The sequence below is a fragment of the Folsomia candida genome, unplaced genomic scaffold, assembly GCF_002217175.1.
Source record: "Folsomia candida strain VU population unplaced genomic scaffold, ASM221717v1 Fcan01_Sc003, whole genome shotgun sequence".
In the NCBI taxonomy this organism is placed as follows: domain Eukaryota; kingdom Metazoa; phylum Arthropoda; class Collembola; order Entomobryomorpha; family Isotomidae; genus Folsomia; species Folsomia candida.
In genome coordinates, this window is record NW_019091195.1 from 15,170,473 (window position 1) to 15,192,693 (window position 22,221).

Below are 22,221 nucleotides of genomic sequence, written 5' to 3' on the forward strand. Positions count from 1 at the left end.
GTAAATACAGTGTGGCTTTGCAAACACCACTCTCCTGACACCATGCAACCATAATCTGCAGAGCCTTTTCCATTGTTCACGGATGACATAAGGACGCCAGAGTTATCAATCATCACCAAAATCGAGTACGTATTTGCGTACAGAGTCCGCATGCATGCCTCTACTCATCCACAATTTCACTACCAGACACAGCCAGCAGCACAATAAAACTATTAGAGAAGGGAAGGAATAATGAAACCAAATCCAATTAAAGGGCTGCTGGCTGTCCAATCCATCCAAGACTTTTGTGTGTGTGTGTGCTAACTTTGGTCCAATCTAATCAATCCACATCTCTCGCATGAAGGAAGGAAACGGCGAGGCATTTTTTCCCAAGGCAGCATTGTTTTCAAGTTTATCTCTCTCGTAGCCACTTAATCTAATTATCGCTTAGCCTGGGTGAGCATTTAAACATTTCTATAAAGTCGACTTATCCCAAAGATAAGTGTCATTGTCGAATCACAACATAAATTTTGCTAAGAGGTGTGTTCCTTTAAATATTATTATTGATTTGCTTCGATTGCACTGATATGCCGGTTGTTCATTGGTGTGAAATTGGGTGTAAGGACTTTTGTCGTTGCATAATGGTCACTGATCGCGCATGACCATAAGTCTTATTTAATATACTTTGCATAATGGAATTGAAGGTCTCGATCACCCTGCTTTGCGTGGAAGTGGGTGTGGTAGCCTTTTGGCAGAGTAGAAGATAAGCAGACGACCCTTACCTGATGGGGTGAGGGACGTGTCCAACTTCCCACTGCTCGTCGTGGTCGTCGACGTCGACGTCGCCATGTGCTGCATGCTTCTGGGGGCGATTGGATGTTGTGGAGGGATCCCGACTACGACTCCGCCACCATTTTCCGATTTATGGCTGTTGTTGTTGTTCGACCCCATCCCCGAGGGGGACAGAGTTCGCCTGTAACGACCCTCATAGCCCAGGGTCCGTTCCTTCCGTTGCGCCAGGTACGAGTCTTTGTGGAGGTAACTGCTCCTAAAAAAAGGATAGAAAAAATATCATCGCATTTGAATTTGACAAATTATTGCAGCCCAAGACATGCAGGACAATCTCAACTCGCTCGCTATTAACCAACTAATTTTGCCATCACATCATTCATCACATTCACATGCATCGTACACCACACTGCACTGTGTAATGTAATAATACTGCCTTTACAAAACAGTGACAACTTAAATGCCCACAAACGTTAAAAAATAAGGCGAGACGAGCGTAGCGTCCAATGGGGAAAAACGATGGTCCTCTCATTCACGCCACTTCACTCGCTTCTTTTCGAATCATTATTGCACAACAATTCCAAACTGCAACTTTATTAATTCGGGCAAAAGTCCACTTCATTGTGGGACTAAATTTTGAGAGAATGATGAGTTGAAGGCATCAACTCGACGCGGCTGATGAAACTTAAAACACAATTCATCAATTGTGCTGCACTTGTCAGCCACCAAACAATCTCGTTAATTTCCATTCATGTCTTTCTTACCAGTGTGCATAATACGAGAGGACGCAGATACGACGTAAGAGACGCAGGTAATAAGCAAGGCAGGTATTATGCAGCCACATGTACATGCACAAAGAAAGAATTAGAGCTGTGTGCAGCAGAAAAATGCAAATGTTTGCAAAATTCTGTTTGAAAAACGGTTCCAACCTAAGTAGCTCAACTCCCAAGTACTCGAGTGTCATTTGCAGCGTGTTTGACAGGCAGCAAAGAATTCCACGGCTTTTTGTCAGAAAAAGAGCTCAGGACTCGAGTCAAGAGAGAGAGGATTGAGCCAACTGATGTGCAGTTTACGGTTAGTTATAAGAAGAAACATCACACAATGGAAAATGGGGGAACAAACATTTCATCCCACGACGACGACGACGACGACGACGAGATAAATCCCATACACACCACTTCGGCAACATTTGGGAAGAAAACATGACAAAATGCAACAGAAAGATTTTCCCTTTGCCTCACTAACCACGTACATAATCCAAATAACAAATCCATTTTTTGCTTAGAAAAGATAGAACTTTGTAAAGTTTTTGGTTACTGCATCTCTCGATAAATAATGAAATGAGAATTTGCCTAAATTGGTATCACTTAAATAAAAAGTTTGCAGAGATTGACTTCTGTGCAGTGCATACCCCGTGTGCTTATATGACGGCTGATGCTATTGAGCAACACCCACTAATCCTCATCCATTAATGTCCATTAATTTGGTAATTCAAAATACGTAACAAAACATAAACGTCACATGTGAGACACGTGTGTGTGTGCAGAAGCATTATGCGGCTGACATTTGTTTATTGCGAAATAATTAATTCGATTAAAATGATTTTGGACAACTAACAACAAATTTGTTGATGATTAGAACAATTTCTTTTCTGGTTGCGGCGTCCATCTTGATCTTGGGCCAAGGTTTGATTCTTGTGTTCATTGTGTCATTTCTGTGTGGTTAACGGTAATGCGTATATTGATCGTTGCTGATAACATGAATTAGCAATGTAACAAGCCATGTAATAGGGAGCTGGTTGGCTAACAATTTTGTCTCTACTGACCAACAAACAACGAGACATGAGAAAATACGCACAAAAAAGTAAATCTACAAATTATTGCTGTCTCTCAATCTCAATGTTTGAGAACAAAATTCGACACGACGTGAAATTGCACAACGATTTACAAGCAACTAAAAAGCTGTGCGTCGTTCCTGGTTAGAAACGCCCGAATTAAAATCGGTGCATCACACCCTGCTCGATCACCACGTGAGAAATGGTGCTGTAACGAATTGGAATTTGGATTTTGCGTAGGAAGAGATGAAAAGCTTTATGCAACATTCTACAATTTTGAGATAGATGAACCAACGCAGACATGAGACGACGTTGTAACGAGCGAGAAAATGGCCCATTTGGCACTCATCACAATAACAAACAAAATTCCACAACAAATGTCACACACACAGAAGAACCACAACCACTGCAAGAGTGCAACGCTTGATTCGAAATTCCATCATCGTCCAATAAAGAAGAAGAGGAGCCTATTTGCTCGAGCAATAAACTCGCATCCTCCTCCAAGGAATGGTTTGTGGCCATGTGGAAGCCAAAATTGGATTTTTAGAATTTGGGAACAAACTCCTATACGTCATACCCACGCAAATGAAATTGGGGATGTTCACCATTTTCAAAGATTTCAAAAAACTATACATTTTCAAAAGGCCACGCCATAATTGTCCTACTAGGTATATGCTTATTTGTGTGTGTGAGCTGTCGGTTGAATGAATTAATTGAGAGGTGAGGAAGCGTTTTAATCGCAACGTAGACGAAGGAAGGAACATACGAAATGAGGAATTACCTCGGCCTTCCCATCTTACGACTTGAATCGCACTGCTTTATGCAAACGACTTGGTACTCAATAATGGCATGAAAACACAACGAACCTCTTTTTGTGCAATGTATATAAAGCATTCTCAAAGGTGCCAGTGTTAATTGAGCATTTAATGACACTTTTAATTTCAAGCATTACAGCGATATCCACATTACTGCGATAATGTAATGGGTCCGCGTTTGGCATTGAAGACTGAGCACTATGAAAGAAGAAGTTTTGTGTTTTCTGCCGTAAAAAGGTTTCAGGACCAGATGCACAAACCCAGTCATCACATGAGCACAATTTGCAAACAAATCTTTTCGAGGACAAAAAAAGTAAAGGCGAAAAACATTTAAACGAGAACAGCTGGTATGCATAATATGATCAAGATGCATGAGTGCAAAACCTATGTATGTACGACGATAATATGACTTAAGAGTTGGCAACTTGTTTCCAAAGGAGCTTAAAAATTGTTAAAGACCTTACTTCCAAGATTTACTATTTTTTAGAAATTTAAGTAAAAAAGCGTAAACAAACTGTTGGTGCTCATTTTGACATGTTGTTGTTACAAGATAATAACTAAGATGGATGTACAACGGTTCCGGATGTTCTTGTTTAAAAAAATCCTAAAAAGGAGCTATTTTAAGGAGTGCATGCTGATTTTTTTATGCATGTACTCACGAGCGAGCGAGATGCTACATATTGCAAGAATTGCGAATAAATACCCATATCGTCAAGTGGCTGCAAGTCAGTTACTTAACACCTAGCCAACAAATTATTAAATTGCTACCTTGCTACTTTGTGACTAAACTGACGCGTTGTTACCCTACTTACTCCTCTCCTCCCTTTGTTTGCGTGGTGCCAACAATGCAACCAAACCAAGCATTAAAAAAGGAGACACATAAAATCATTTCGTCCATGGACGTGCGAGTCTGTAAAAAACTACCCCAAATTTATTAAATGTTATGGTGGTGGTGGTGGTGGTGATATGAAAATCATAAACTGTTCAATGCCCATCCAACGTCACCAAGTTTGACAGATTTTGGCCAACCTTCTCCCAAAATAAGATTGGATACCAATCAAATTCCTTTTTTGATTTTAAAATTGTTCAAACTGTAAAAAATGACCAAATTTATGAATTGAAACAGATACAAATTTACAAAGTCTATTTAGTACTTTTTTTCATGCAGGGTTTGTCCTATTTACATAATAAGTTAAGAAATAAATAGTGGGATTAGTAAAATTTAGAGATTCAACGAGATCACTTTGCCGGACTTGAAAGAAGCTAAGAGCCAAATCATGCATTTTGATGCTAGAGGAGAGCGAGTGCTATTTCTGGTGGGATTTCCTCATCTCTTTCCATGATTGTATTAACAAGAGGAATGAAATTAGATGAGATTATTGAACAACGGAAATTGAATCAGAGATTTTCTTGACAATTTGAATTCAATAAGAAAACTTTCTGCACTATTGTGCTTCAAATTATGACAGGACATGATGACAACATGCAAAACATGATATCCTATCATATCGCAACGAGTATCGTCGTGTGGGACACTGCATTGTGGGGATGAATAAAATACTCAATTTCGAAATCGCATTGGAATTCGCCCAATTTGTTGAATGCAGGATTGTCATTGTTACAATCATCATTATTGTGCGGATTGCGCATCAAGTATAGTTTTGCATGACGGAGAATAAGCAAAATAAATCACCCACAAGAGACGAATTGAAGAAGATGAAGAGTAATGTTGATGGCAGAAAGAGCAAAATTACTGATTGGGCCTACACACATGCATATTTATGGATCTATCTGTAGGCATGAAAAGAAGGAGAAAATAAAATACACAACTTTCATCTGTCTTAATTTTAAACTAGATAAAATGTAAAAATAGCCCCAAAACAAAATACCTCTTCCGGATACGCAGAGTGTATCCAATCCCCAAAACCATGCTGGTGGTGACTCAATGGAGGTCGTTGATTTTGTACGTATTAATTTTTATTTATTAATATTAACACGCGGCCGAAAGTTCACTGGTTTTTGATCAGATACAAAAACAACACGTTAGAACACTTGGTTAGTCATAGGACGTCGAAGTCGTCGTAGGAATACAGCCCTTCTCGCTTGTAATAACAATTATTGTAATCCACGAGGCTATAAGTTGGATATATTATTATAATTCACAACCATCACAACTTGGTTTTGTTGCCAAAAGTTGGGAAAAGTTATCTACAAACACATCAGCAACCCAAAACACATGTAATTAAGGAGGCAGAGAGTGGATAAAGTGATAAATAAAAAAGGTATCTGCACAATTATGTCATATCCCATTTTTTTCAGATAAAATCTCATGATTGAGAGAATTGGGAGAATCTTCTTCCTTAAAATGTCACATTATCACGAGGAATCGCGTGTGGTCAGACACACACAAAAGTCTGCATGTCAAAATCCATCTCTAAAATGACAACTCCTCCGATCTGACACAGTCACACGAAGAGCAGACACATGAGAAAATTAAATTATAAATTAAATTAAGTTGCTGCGATGACCATTCTCCTTCCACGATAAATCAGAATCAGAAACTCAAAATGGGGAAAAAGGTGCGAAGCGAGTGGATCAGGGCGACTAATAATGTCATCTTCGCGTCTATTCTCTCATGAAGGAACGACGCCAAACAACTCGTTATTTACTTTGCGAGAGATATTGGCAACACAAATGAACAAAAAGTGTGAAAAATTTCAAATTAAATGTACTCAATTTTGACTAGTTTTCCTCACAACACAAACATTTGCCCCGTGTGGAAAATAATAAATAAAATTATACCAACAACATCATCGTGCGACGTCAAAGGGACGCTGGGCGATGTGCTCGCGCATTAATTTCCTGTGGAATCTGATCTTTGTAATCCCTGGTAACAGAATACTTAAACAAGGGCAAGTATTTTCGTTTTGCGAAATACAAAGGTGGAAAAAAACGTTGGGAGCTGAAGCATCGTGTCACGTGAAGACGTAATGTTAAGATGACACGTAGATTTTGTTTTATTAAGGAGATTTCATCTCAAGTGTTAGTGGGAGAGGGTGACGAGTTCACTGTGCAAACAGTTATTGGATTGGTGCTTAATAGCCAACTTAAGCCGAAACACATTCTTATTAATCGCAACACGACTACTTTTTAGGGATCAGTTTATTTTGAGACATTACAGTCAAATCGATGTACTAACATGTTCCTCGGAAAATCCTTGTCCAGTGGCGTTCACCTTTTTTACGGGTCACAAAAAATGTGTTTTCACGTTATAAATAATGGAGTTCCCAAAGAGAATCACCAATTTTGAGGATAACCACCTGGAACCACCTCCAAGTCCAGCCGTATTTTTTGTAGCAGATCACAAGAAGAGGGACGAAATGTAGTGTGACTGTGGAAATTGATTGCAGTTAACTGAACGTGGACGACACACATCCTGTTTGGCCTAAAGCAAGCAAGCGACTAACGAAACGAAGCATAGTGAAACCGCAATACTAGCAATCTTGCCAGCGTCGACGAGCAGTTAACAACACATTGCAGTATTCACATCATCATCATCCACTAAACCAAAAAAGTAAGGTAATGGTGTTCTCTAAAAGTGAGCTAACTAACTTTTTGTATGGTGGAAGGTGTTGCTCACATTACGCATCCATCCCCCAGCTAGCCAAATTGTAACTTGTAGAACGGATGGCAACAGGTAAATGTACATATGTACATACGTAAGCAGGTACATATGCATGTGTACAATAGCAAGGCAACTAAAATACATACAACAGGTGAGCATTTGCCAAGACTTGTGTGTGTATCTGTTCTGCACGTATTTTCTTTCCCATTCTTTACGTACTGACTGACTGGACTGGAAAAACAGATGCATTCTCTAAGGAAAAAGCAGAATGCTAATGATTCTTCCTCGACCTGAAAATTCTGCACGTTTTCTACCCACAAAGGATGTCAACATACGCAGAAATTCAATTAGTGATGATAAACTCTAACTTTACTTTATGTTGACTCAATAATACCCAGAATTTGGGTGGTGCATGTATAATCGTCACTTCCACCACAAAGTAACCAGCATTTTGGTGACAAATTCTATTAATAAATACCACGCCATCATTCCAAGGAGAGATGATAAGGGATGAACAAGGGTAACCTCGACCCTTAAAAACTCTGCCCAGTCCACGCAATCCACCAGAGCGAGCATTACCATAGGAAACTTTGTCCATTATTAGGGGAAGCCATTTAAAAAATTCAGAACGCAATGAGCACCAGACACACACATGTGCGAGGAACCATTTCCTCTCTTCTCCTCCAAAATCCTTAACGGATGTTGTACATACGAAACAAGTGACCGTAACACTGTAATAACGCAGTGTCTGTACCCATGGGTCCGTGACTCCCAGTCTTGGCCAGGGTTTATTCTTCAGCTCCAAGCAGTCCTCTAAGCTCTCCTCTTTTATTAATGCTTTTTCTTCGTATTCCCAGACGGAAATAAACCTGGAAATATACTTGGAGATTTCTCGACAATTTTATACCAGAGTAAAAACTCGAATATATATTTACGACGAGTCAAGAAGTGGACTAATTGAGCAAATAGGCAAAATTAGTTTACTTTGGATTGCCCATTACCCTACATCTCAGAAGCACCGTGGTGTGTGTATAGATGGATGGATAGAAGGTGGTGGTGGTGTTGCGTTATTGTGATTTCCTTGGGCTGGGTCGGGCAGAGACGAGCCACACCCACGACCATGCATAATTTTCCATTGTCACTCGAGCTCTACATGCTCCAGATTTGGAAGGAATTCTTCTTCTCGTTGCACATCTTCGTGGGAAGTTTCCCTGTCAGCGTGACATTTTCCTCACGTCTTCTTCCCTCATTCATGCAGGAAATGCATATATGTATGTAGGAGCACAATTAATTGGCTCTGCATGATTTTGTCAACAATTAATGCTGAGCTCATTCCCAGTATTTTGGTGGACGACATGAGTTCTTCCAAGATAATTTATATTCATTTCGTAATAACCAAATTCCTCAGAGGAGGTGGTGGTAATGAAGAAGAAGAAAAGGATTCAACTAAAAGTTCAACCTGTACGTACACACAAAGAAATGAGAAAAATCCGAATATTCCACTTGACTGATTTATACACTCTTTGACACAATAGTGAAGGATGGGATGAAGACGAAGAAAAACATGATGAAATGAAGCGATACAGGTTGCAGTTACTTAGTCAAAAACCAACCTGTCGTGATTACTATAAGAAGAAGAAGACGATGCCCAATGAACCAAGGAAAAGAAACTTACTCAAAATCCAACTTAAAATTAACAAGTTACAAAATACTGACTGACTAACTGAAATAAGCTCCTTACACAAAAACACCTTCCTTTCCAAAAAAAACGGGGTTGACTTTCAAGAGAAAAAAACATGCAGTAAACCACAAGTTCTGTTTGTATCTCTCTCTCTCTCCGTACTTGCAACTACCGTTCTGAGCAGTTTCCAAGTCTATCTTTTGTTACCTCCCAGGCTAACCTGAGAGGTCGGCGTGTGGTGTGTCGTCGAGCCGAGTGTGCGGAGGGGGCCAGATTATCGCGATGGGAATCATAACAATGCACAGGCACCACTCGAGTTGACTTTTGTAAACGTTTGACACTTTTCTCGTCGTCATAAATCTTTGCCCACAAAATAATCAAGGTAAACCGATCTCCATAATTTTGCTTAATATTATTGAGCCAAATTCTTTATCATGCATGAGAAGCCTTATCTACTTGGATACTTGCACACACATTGGCCCACAAATGAATTTACATGCACTAGAAAAATATTTAAATGGCTCATTCAATTTTTCAAAACTAATCAACTCAAAATGCAGATACATAGTATTGAATTACGGGATTTTAATAGGATTCACAACCCTTGTGTTGTGCATGTTATTGTGTCGTTACCTGCACCAGATGTGGGAATACGATTGAGCCAAAAGGTGACAATGGGGTCTGGTTTTGGGTCATTTGTTATCATTACGCAAAGTATTAGCCCAGTTAATTTTAATTGTGGTTTCTCCTCCGAGATTTCATTTTAGTGGACACGTATGAATGAGCAGGAAGGGTTGACAATGCCTCCCTCTCATCACCACCAGCTCTACGACGACGACTATTTACTACCCACACCACCACAAATGGCATTATGCAAGATAAACAGAACGAAGAAAATTGAATTGAACTTTGCCAGCGAGGAAGTGAGTAAGTAACCAACGAGGAGAAGACCGTGGATTCACAAATTTATGATTATTTTCGAAAAAGAATAGATTACGGGACTCATTTGAAAAATGGGACACATTTATTATTTGCCTTCTCACCCAAGTGCATTAACCTGCTGGAGTGTGTGAATGATGTGAATGATGTGTGCAAAGCGTATGTATGCAAATGGGGTATAATACAAATTTGTACATTACTTAACAACAAGGAAAACCCAATCGAGCGGAATAATAAATAATATTTACAACCTGCGCTATTTCCACAACAGATTGAATGGCAGACAATAACAGCCATGCATTCAATCCAATGCACAACAAAACTGGCTGAAATTCATAGAATGGACTAAATAGCCAAATTGCAAGTATTTTTTTCACCACTGTTGGCTATGGTTTTCTGCATCTGGAGCTATGTTCATGACTGCATATGCAGCATCGATATGTGATTATTATTCGGATTGCTTTTATAATGAGGGTGCTTCACCTTATTAAATATGCTCACTAACAACAACTGGTGCGGGCTTTTACTCGCCCCTCCTCATATTTTATGCAGTTACTTTTTTACGAGTTGAACATCTGCCTGAGTTTCTTGGTCTTCCTGCTGGTTTTATCTACGTAGGATTACTAGTTGGGTCGTGACGATGGAAATGGAGTTACCATTTCACCAAATAAAAATATAGTCAAAACTCATGGAAGGCTAAGACAGGTAGCAGGAGCCCATCCATCCCAATGATTATGAGCAGTAGCAATTTCCGGTTTATAATTCAAACAAAATCTAAACTTGTCCTACCACTGAGTCAAAAAAAGGATGTGTGCAATCCGTGCATGTCTTGGTTCATCAATATTTCGACAACAAATGCTGCCGCAATTTTGAAAGATTTTCTAAAAAAAGTCATTAACTATGAAAGCAAAGCCATTTTCATAAAACAAAAAGTATCGTGTCCACAATTAAAATTAAAGTTGACCACGTTCTCTTAACATTTAAACTTTAACGAGGCATCATTTTATTATTATTCATCCACCTTGAATTGCACTTGAGTCATGTATTCGTACATAAGTTGTTGTAAGTGAGCTTGGGACGAAACGAAACCACATCGTAAAAATTAACCACGATTTTTCACAAGGTAACTAACTAACTTTTGCATCCAAGTTAAAATGCCTAAATCAAGGGCGGTAGGTAATAATATTTAATCATAAGGAATAAAGTGCAAATGCAGCAGGCAGAGGAAAAGAACAAGCAAAGCTCACTCATGACATTCAACGAATGCAAACAATAAGAAGCTCAAACTCATTTCCTCTAAAGAAGAAAATTATAATTTGATAATTTTATTTTAGGGACAGAGTCAAGTGCTCCCTTCCTCTCGTTCGCATTGTTGTCGTGCTTACTTATTAATTACAAAGAGAGCTTACCTACAAGAACAAATTATACGAGCCCCATCGGTCTGCTCTATTTACCAACTCGCAAATTTCTGCAACCCTTTCCACACTATTTACATACATCCGCTTATGCCTGCCAACCAACAACGCTAAACCCCCCATGTCATGCTTTGTCTCTAGTAATGCATGCCTCCTGTCTCCAACAAATTGTTGCGTGAAACAGATATGAGTATTGCTTTGAAAATAAATAAAGTCGGAATTTATCCTGTTACACGATTTCTGTCTTAACTATTTCCGAGAAGGGAGAACCACTCGGAAAAAGGCTCCCATACGCCGGGCGCCAAAAAACAAGGTCACATCTTGAAAAAACGTGCACTTGCCAAATGCTGCTGCACGTGAACAAAGGGAAGGAAGAAGATGGGGAACCCGTTGCATAATACGTACGCACGGAGAGATGGAACCCTTCATATTATTAAGACAAGAATGTGGCACATTTATTTGGCTTTAACAATCCACCAATTCTGCAAAATTTAGGAAAAAAAAACTGTTCACGAGAGAGACAACATGTGATGTACGCGGACGGAGGAATTACAAAACACATCGTGGTGGCCACCACTTTGAAATTTTAGCCACAGGAACAAAGCAAAACTTGTTTCCCATACGGTGCGGACCTTGACTTGCAAATTGTCTAGCAAGATTTCTTTGTGTTTGATGAACGCCTTTTAAAAGAAAGGACGACGACGACGACGACGAGATGTGCACGACGGCGGATAAGGTAACGACAACAAAGGTAGAGAATTATGGGTGAAGACACTCATCTCAGCCTGACAAGAAGAAGAGGAGGAGGAAGAAGAAGAGACAAATTTTATATGCGTGCGACATAGCAAAGGAATTCCGGACCACGTTTACATTTTAGCATCAAACTGAGACAACAGTAATAAAAAATAAGACTTAAACTCACATCACGTTTTATGGCTCGTAATATAATGACAAATAACTGAAAAATATCTTTCCTTGCTAAAATTATTCATTTTCTCAAAAATTATTGAAATCTATGTAGTTGTGAGTATGCACGCACTGAAAAAAAGTGCATGACCATGTTTCGGAAATAGCTTTTCCAGTTGTTGCGAAATTATAGAATTAGAAAATAAATTGAATCAGTCTGACTACTCGGCAGCCGTAAGAATACTAAAAAGCTGCAATATTACAAAACAAAATGCATTGAAAGCTGCGTATCATGCACAAAAATTGAAACTTTCCTTTATTACCAGCTCCTTGTAAATTCATAAAATGAAATTTTATAGCTTTTCATCCCTTGTTTGTCTGTCTCTCGTCTTACTGCATAACTAATTTGCCAGGGCTTAATGACAGTGTGGTAGGCATTTTCCACATTTCAGCAAGTACGCAGAATAACAACAGAGATGACAAACACTATAATAATAATAATAATATGCAATAAAAATGCCTGTTTTTTAACAGCGTTTAGCTTCTTATTTCATAATAACAGAGAGACGAATGGCATAACAAGGCCTGCGTCTCCTTCTGTCCTGCTACATACTCAAACTTTTTTTAGCATAAAACAAAACCCATTGACATTCCAACCCCTTAACAAGTTTATTCATATGCCACGATGATTTTTGTCTTTGTTTCGGCTGAAAACAGGAAATGTGCTTCTTAATCCACGTAAATGCTCAGCCAGCAGCTAAACGCAGCCCGTTAGTCAAGTGGAAGAGAGATGAAAAAAATCGGGAAAAAAATCAAAACAAATTTTAAACGACGGTGGTGACGATGACAAAAAAGATAATGAATATGTGTGAGATTTTATTGTTGTTGGGAACAATGTCAACAAAACAAACAAAAGGATGAGCCCCTTTGAGCAGGTTATCTGAACGTCAAAAAATTGATACGGATCACAAGTTGACTTAGAGATCTAGATAAGGCAGATGCATGTACAATGTGGCTGAAGAGGAGTCGTCGTCGTCGTCATCCTGGTCTAGCTCAAGTTCACTGATTGACAGATCAGATGAGGAGACACCACACAAAACCACAATACGACGTAAGAGTACATATATTTGTGGTAGACACTTTTGCCATTAGGTGGTCACAACGTGATCCTTCCCAAGATTACGACACCCTCATTAACTAATAAATTATGTAATTATTGGGAACCCGTGGGTGACATTTATTTCTTCCCAATACGTAAATATTATTAACACATCTCGGCCAAGAGTAAATCATTCAACTGTTTATGCAAACCTGACCAACTTAAAAATATTATTAAGGCAATAAACAAGGTGAACCCGACTTGGCCGAATCTCTTGACTTTTTAAATATGCCAATATTATTATTGACATTCCGTCAACCGAATTAAAAAGATCAGTTATCAATCTACCTGCCTGGCATCGTGTATCTGATTATGAACAAGATAACTCCACCAAAACTGGTGGTTGGTGTGCATGTTGTGATACAAAATAAATAAATATAAACTGTCTTGAAATAATTAACAGATTTTTTACAGGGAATCTGCATGCAGTATTTACATACCCAACTTACCAGAGAGCGAGAGAGAGATGAGTTTCAGTTATCAGGCTGAAGATCAAGATCCAATTACTTTACTCGGGAGAATGTTGGTTAAATAGTGGAATGAGTTAAATGAGCTAAATGGTGAATGCAGTGATGCGATGAGGCGAGATAGGGGAATGCCATAGGAGACCAATAATGTCCTCCATAAAATTTTTATGAACCTGCCTCTTGACATCGTTTGATTTTTATTTTTATCGGTTTTGAATAAATTTTATGAAATAGTGCTGGCTGCTGCTGCTGCTGCCAATGAGTGAAGCTCTCGCCGTCTCCATTTCTTCCATATTGGCAAGAGTTTCCTCAATAAAAAATCCAACCATTTAATTCACATGCAGATTACTTTTTTAAAAGGCTATCCAATTTTAACCAACACCTTTTTCTCTACCCATCCATCTCTCATTTGGCATTGTTGTTGTTGACCGGTTGTGGTATTGTGCTGGGGTTGCATATCTAATGCCGTTTTATGAGTTCAAGTTCAAAATCTCAAGTATTCTCATCTGGTTGAAGAATAAGTTGGAAAGAAGAATATAAAAAAGAGATATGTTTTGCAGGAATGTTGCGACATTCCGGATCGTTCGTAATTCTTTTCTTTTCCTGATAAGAAATCAAACCCAGTGAGCATTGATTCATTGATGAGCATTCATCTGTGAGTTAGCCCAATAAAATGGGCCGATGACAAACCAGGGACAAATGAGTGACCGATGCGTCGTGAAATATGCATGCAGATGGCTGCGAGAGAGTCAGAGAACAGGCTACCGTGATAATTTAGTCAGAAAGGTTAATAGGCAAACTCTTTTATGGGGTAGAAACCCCCGCAAAATTCACCATGTCTGAAATTCGCTCGTTTTCTGATTCAACCGTAATAACGTGAAAACGGAATGTGACACGTAATTCGATCCGTGTAGCAGTGGGTTGACCCAAACTAGGAGATTCTGCAGTAGATAAAACAAGTTCTAGCCTCGTTTCGACTCACTGACTTGGTGAATGATTGTGATACAAGCTGATGTGGTGAGGATTATTTATGGGATGCAATTTTTGCGAAAATTACGACAACAAGGGAAAGAAAGAAAGATGAACTTACAATCCGGACACAGACCGTGACCTCGATCCGAGGCAGTTCGAGACCTCCGTGAGACTTGGGGGTGGAGGCAGCGGTTCGTCGTTGTCCACCACTTCCACCTCTTCCTCCTCCGCGATGGGTGGTGGTGGGGGCAGAGGAAGGTCAGGCGACGGTGACCGCGCCATCGTCACGATTCCCGCGTTGATGGGAACCCCCACGACGGGTTTGGAGGGGACGGGTGGCACTCCGCTCACGAGGTTGGCCTTGACCGGGGATGATGACGGGTTGGGGGCTGGGGGTCGAATTGGAGCGCGTGGAAGGGGTGGAGGAGGACTGGAATCGTGGTTCATGGGGTCGTTGTTATCCACCTTAAGAAGATAAGAGAGAAGGAAAAATGGGTTAAGATAAGTTCATATCGTCAGCAATAACAAGTTACATAAATCTTCTTCTGAGGTAACATAATACCATGACGGTAAAACGAATGCGAACAACTGTACTCCTCCCTCATGCTCGTTTCTGTCACGCTTAATTCTTAACAAGGAATCAATCAATCAATCGTGAGATAACTGGTTCAGTTTAGCTCGGGTGATTGATAGATTATCGATCATGCATACATTGTCGTCGTCGTATACGTACTCATATCTTGATTTCTAGTCGTACATCAAGTTTTGCAACAAGAAGCTCACGTATGAAGATGCACTCGCTCACACCATCAATCCTTTTATCCTTTGGTCAATATCAATATCAATAACCCATCAATCACCTGCTCTGCGAGTTTGGTCTAATTAACGCAAAAATGCTAAACTCACTGTACAGTATTACAAGGAAGCATTCGTTCCTACAGATTGGAGAAATCAATGCCAAAAACTTATTTCTGCACAGAAGACAACTTTGCACACACACACATTTCTGTGCGATAGTTGTATCTGCATATGACTATAGCTGGGACTACACATATCTGGCTGGCTGGCCTGAGATCAATCAATCAGCATCCGCAAAGTATCTGCATGCATGTTGTGTATCTTTCCATGTCCCTAATCGTAAATGCATAAGGAGTAAGAAACGTATTATTTAGCATTGCACTGGGTGGGATTGACAGCATTTTTCTAATTAGCTCGTGATTGACGTGATAAAAAGAAGATGAAAAAAGTTGACCTTGTCCTTTCCATGGCAAAATCAATGCTCCTTTAGCACCAGTCAACCTGCATGTTGTTTCTGTGTGTATGGGTCATTAAGGTTTGGATGAGTGATTGATCTCCTTTCTTTATTTTGCATCATGCAAAAATGCATCATGATGAAAAATGGTGTAAAATGAGCGAGGAGAGAGGATAATCTTATCGTGGAAATCTCAACTTCTTTCCACTCCATTCCAACACAATTAATTGTATTTCCTTCAAAAAATGCACAAGCATTGTGGAAACCTCTTGAGGAAACGATCACCTCCTCCTCGTGGTCGTCAGCATTATTGGCACAAAATAAAATGATTGATGATGAAAGGACACAATAATGAAGCTACAAATATGTTTGCACACAACAAGTCGCGCGAGGAGGCTTGGTTGTAGATTTTTAGGTACGTCAAAAAATCATGTCTGTCTCTTGGTCCGGATCCGGATGCAATTCGCAAACTTTTGACATTGACTTTTCAGCAAATGTTTGCTGAACTTGTAACTCTAGAAGCTATTTATATTTTTAGCAAATCTCTAGCTTTAGGTTGTCTGTCATAATATCAAATTCAATGTTTTATCACTTTTTTCTCAAACCCTAGTGCACACATGAACTTGTGCATGGTGACGTAAATAGGCTCAGCCGTGCCATTTCTGGTTGTATACTTAGCTAGATAAGAAATACAAACATATGCAAAAGCAATAATATTCATGCCAATTGCAGAAAAAAATTGGAATACTTTTCCTACATTTGGATGATCACATGTAACCAATCAACCAACCAACCAACGCCATGCACCCAACATACGTAGATACAAATGCTTAGAAAACCATAAATCTGTCGCAAAATCAAAGTCAATAATATTTATCTATCTCGAGAAATAGTTTTGTACGGGGGTTGTTTTTTTCGATAATCCTGACTATTACGTCGCAGTTATTTCAAACTTATCAGCGTCACTCGTTTTGAATATTGATTGAGCAATATCTCGATATCTGGGTGGTGATGCACTTAACCCGAGCTGATCCACCCACCCACACAAAGACGTACTCCAATCCACGACATGCAATAGTGACCAAGTGCTGCAGAGATATTGCATAAAAACCGAGACAAAGACAACAAGCCGGATATGCTTATGGTCGTTTTAATGTCCCTTTTCGTAATTAAGAGTGGCGTTTATGCATACGCAATCACCGGATCAACTACTCATCATTTCACCATTAGTGGGGCTTTAGTTTCGAAGACTTGGGCCACGCCTGTTAGGAGAACAGGTGGTGGTGGTGCTGGTACTGGTGGGTGATGTGCAATGACAAATGTCGAATGCAGTTGATGAAATTAAACTCGCATCATCATGGTTTCGCAACGACTCTGCTGCATGCTTGGGATTGCAACCTGGCTGATTTAAATTGTCTGACAATTAAAACACATTAAAACAACTTTTAGTACGTTTGGCAAGTGGCAAAACATTTTTCAAAATATAATTTCAATATTTTTTATGAAGTAATCAAGGAAAGTTGAAAGGCTATTAGCGAGCGTACACGAATGGATTAAATTGGCAAGCCTGCTGCCTGCCTGCCTTCCTTCGTATCTGCTGGCTGCTTCGTATCTGGATGGTGCAATTACATTAACAAGTAATTAACAAGGATTCATTAATGTTCCGCTACGGCAACAACAACTCGCTGGCAGAAGTCGAAACAACTATTCGAATTACCAATCAAATAAAAAATTAATGAAAAACTTTGATTTTAATGTCTAACTGGCTGACCACGACTCGCAGCACAATAATCCACTGAACAGAAAAGTGTGTCTTTATTTCCGGCCAGTTTTGTGAAAAGTATTGCCAAATATTATGTACTTTCTATAGTATTGGATTATTATTCCTTGCTACTTTTTGGCACAAAAGTGTATCGGCAAAAAAAAATAAAAGGCTTATTGAAGGTCGTTATCTTGTGATGTATTTGTAGCAATAATGCAAACAAATAATGTCTAAGTTATCGAGTAATAAAGAGTAACAAGTCATACTCGACAATTATCTTGTGAGATATAAGATCTTGAATAATATGCATTCAACTATTTACTATTTTGTGAGCCTTGCAAATTTCAACAAATCATGGATGATTTTTGTTTTACTTTGTGTCTGCAAATGTATCGTTGCATTTAATAAAATTCACATTTTGTGCGAAATTTGGAGCAAATTGGTGCATGTTTTACAGCAGGTTCGTGATTGAGATGCATGCTGCCCATCCCAGCAGCAGCAGCAGCAGCAGAGAATAATAATAATAGTGCATGCAGTGTCTAATCGTATCGTAAGAGAATATGGTGCACAAGGTTCATTAAAGTTTCGTTTGTTTGTTGAATTGATGAAATGTTTCAGCCAAGCCAACCACTTGGCAAACTATTGCCGTTAATAATGCTTCCTTTATTTCTACACCACCACCCACAAACGGCAGCAACAACATGGGATGAAATTCGCTAATAACTCGCTCGCTCCTCACTTTTAAGCAAATATTTATTTCCTAATTCTGAACTCCTTTTGAGGCAGAAATGAAGTTGAGAGCAGGTCAGACACGGAAAAACAGTTAAAACCCTAAACATTTAATTTTGAGCTGAAACTCCAAAGTTTTCTTTATTCGTCGTGGTCTCTCATCCAGTCACGACTTTGCTTTGCTTTCTATCTATGCTTTTGTTTTGTCTGCCCTGGATCAAGATTTGTTTGTGGTGGTCAAGAAGTCGTCGTCGTTCGTATAGAGTAATAACCAAGCATTTCGCAAAAGTCGTGAGTTGGTCGAACAAATAAATCATGACACGGATGAGCTAGTTACTTATTCCTATTTCATTCCATGAAACTTATTCATATGAGAAGCAGCAGCATTTTCTCTATGAAAATGAGACTGAAAAAGAGTCAAAATTTAAAAAACTTGAAGAAGAACTCACCTGGTGCGGATTAAACTGTCGGAGATGTGGTTTCTTTGGGGGTCTTTCTGGGGGTGGTGGTTCTGAGGAGGACGAAGTTATTGCATTGTTGTTGGTTGCACCATTGTTGAGCTTTGGATTGTTGAAATTGCCAACGACGTGAGCACCACCTAGACTTGCACCGTTCGACTGCCATCCGTTCACAACTCCGTCGCGTCCCGCTAGTTGGCCGCTGTTGTACTTCGTCATGAAGCCAAGTCTGCAAATTCATGAAAGCAACAAAGACATTAGATTAACAGACATTAGACATTAGTCTATTTTTTACGATCAATATCATCTCACATTTTACTTCAGAAATTTATCACGACTATTTTTCTGAACCAAAATTGTCAATTTTTGTCCCTTAAAGAAATGCACCTCCCCTTAATTACCATAAATCTCTCAATTTTAATGGAATTTATATTGATTCCTCTCCTGCTAAGTTACCTAAGTGTCCAATTACACTTGCTGAATTTTTACCACGCATGAAACAATTAACGATTTCTATGCACCAATCTTATGTGCTACAACGACGACTTTGTTGAGAGGTCAAAATCTCGGACGAAATCTCCAACAATGCTTCTCCCCTGACAGCAGAGGAGTTGGGAGAGAGAGACAAAAAACAAAGTGCCGACAATGAAACAAAATCCATCCCGTTATTCGGTGATTTGATAAGGAGCCGGCCGGCCTCTTCTTTCTTTCTTCAGACGACGACTAATTCCAATTCTAATTGTTCCTCTTATTACTTAACCAACCAACCAATTTCACGTCGTGACTTCAGTTTGGATTATTCATTCAGAAATTCACTAGCTCACTGCTTTTACCTGTGAGAAAAGATTTATCGGCCCAAGAATTCCAGATATTTGCAAGTCATCAGACAAAACTAAGGAGCACGTTAAGAGCTTCCAGATGATGTGATTGAATAATTCACTTTGTTGCCAAGATTATCCAACGAGAAGAAATAAACGGCACGAAAAGTTATTGTAACGGAACTTGGCAAAAATAATAATATTTTAATAATGATAATACACGCAGTCTTTAATCTGATTTGCTTAGGTTTGCGAGCGCATTCGTTTATCCTTCATAATCATCGCGTCGGATCAGACCTGCCAAATATTTAATCGCAATCACGACGACGAAACCTACTAAAACCACAAACATCTCACTTGTTATTCTTAAAACAAAAGTATGCGGAAGCAATAATAACAGCGACTTTGCGACGATGATTTTTGTGATAATATTTTGAAGAAAAACTGATTAGACCATTTTAAGAAATGATCAAGAAATCACAACTCGGTGACTTTTTCGCTATGTGTGCTCACGCTTTGAAAATGAGACTGAGACTGAACTTGTTTTACGATTATGATTTCCTTCACGGCCCCAGTTGTCAACAAGATAAAGAAAATGGAAATATTATTCCTTATCTATTGTTGGTTGGTTGGATGGTTGATAAGTAAGTGGCCGTGTCGGTTATTAGCAGTGGGATATACACCATTAAGTAATTTGTCACCATATTAACGTCTTCTGCGTCGCCATTAAAAGTTGAGACTACCCAAGTTACTCTAGTTTTTAGTCGTATTTCTTCCACGTATGTATGACACGTATGACATTGCGAGTACTGATCAGCGAGTGGTAGTTTTGAGTAATTAAATTAAATTAGCAACATAAAATCAACCAATGCCAAATTGAAACTTGGGCAGATCTGATGGCAGGAGCGATTGCATTGTTGCGCAGTTCTTGGGTCAGGAGTCAGTGTCAAGTTTTGGTGGAACAAAGACGACGAGCCATGGTGACGACGACGTTGACGACGAGGAAAACAATATCTACGCGGAGATAGGTGCACAATAAGGATGGCGACATGAGAGTGCGAGGAGAGAGATTAAAGAAATTCGAATCCACTGACTACATCAGTCCAACAGCACCTTCATTAAACATTGACGGCCAATAACAGTCGCTCCGCCGTATGTACAAATCTCGAAAAGCCTTCGGTTAAGTCGAGCCAACGTCAGATTAAATGAAGGTTCAAGTTTCTTCTGCAGTATGCAAACATGTTATCCCGTCGTATTTTTTGACACCGTGACTTCTGCATCATACTTGTTGTCACTCCTTGAGCTGATCGTCGTGTAAAAAAAGATGTGTGCGTTGGGATTGAGTTATTAAGAAATGAAGAGGGTAAAAGTGATCTGGTTTTATTTATTGGTTGTTGATCTCTGAGTCGCAGGAGTGGTTAATTTGGCAGCCCAAGATAATTTTAAGGGTCGAATTTCACTTTCTCACGTATGAGAAGCCAAAATTCCTCTTGGCTTTGGTCTCAGGACGACATAGGGTTGATTTCTTTCTTATATTCAAATTTTATCGAATTTGGAGAAGATTTACTTGATAGGAAAATGGGCATAATTTTCGTCAAGTGCACGGACTCTGTACGTATGTGCATACGATTGAAGAGTCAACCAACCAACGAACCATGCATGGCTATTGTGTTTGTAAATCTTATACAACGCATTTTCACACCAACATGAGAAAATTACGAAGGGTTGAAGGATTCGTACGATATTTTACTACCTGTGACAATGTGCGAAATTTTAGGGTTACATCCATGCATACGAAATATGGATGGCTGCAAAGTCGTGAAGAAGGAAGAAGAACATGCCACGCGACGACACCGTGTAGGAACAATAATGTAACGGGGAGGAGGAGGAGCAGGAGGAGGACGACATGAAAAACAAAGCCCGACGCTATTTCCGGGTGTAATTTATCAAGATTTTTTCAATATTTCTCTGTTACTCTGGGCATTAAAAAATTTGAGTAAAAAAATCAAACCGATGATAATGGTCTAAAAAATTGGAAATTTCCATTTTTGGACTTTGAATCCTGGACAAGATTTTACGCAAAGTAAATAATTAACTTGGGTAAAATCCTGTCCAGATGCAAACAATTTTGCAAGTCGCCAAGTCATTAAGAATTCGCACATAATAACCAAAGTTTGCTAAACCGACGACACTGAGCGAATCGTGGTGGGTCGGTGACGGTGACCTTCCAACGTTAGCAGCCTCGCCCTCTTCTAAGACAACATGAAGCCATTACCACGACTCTGGCTGCATGTAAGGTAACTTCACCCCTTCTATATATTCGTATGTGCACACAACAGAACGTAATGTGCACGGTGCTAACAGCCCATCACTTAAACCTGCTAAATATTCATTTGTGCACGTCGTACACTTTGTGCAACGGAGAGACAAAAACAATTAAAACGTTTCTGACTAAACAACGTGGCAAAAAGTGAGTGACACTTCATGATGCAACTGTTATGACATTATGACATCTGGACGACGACTAAAACTGCAAGGACAATGCTCACCTTTCATTCGCGCCAGTACCATCGTCTTTGCCATGTTCGGACTTGTTATCCCCCTGAAAAATTCACCAATCA

The 22,221-nt window shown here is 39.4% G+C and overlaps 1 protein-coding gene across 4 annotated transcripts in view; it reads right to left on the minus strand.

Moving 5' to 3' along the window:
• LOC110847852 (protein Shroom) overlaps positions 1-22,221 on the minus strand; it is a 150,277-nt gene that overhangs the window by 20,338 nt on the left and 107,718 nt on the right. For all 4 annotated transcript variants that reach the window (XM_035849878.1, XM_022094882.2, XM_022094881.2 and 1 more), the window contains exons 4-7: positions 22,150-22,202; positions 18,774-19,011; positions 14,700-15,046; positions 762-1,027 (exon numbers count right to left, since the gene is read on the minus strand). In XM_035849878.1, coding sequence (XP_035705771.1) covers positions 762-1,027; positions 14,700-15,046; positions 18,774-19,011; positions 22,150-22,202 — 904 coding nt within the window. The remainder of the gene's footprint in view (positions 1-761; positions 1,028-14,699; positions 15,047-18,773; positions 19,012-22,149; positions 22,203-22,221) is intronic.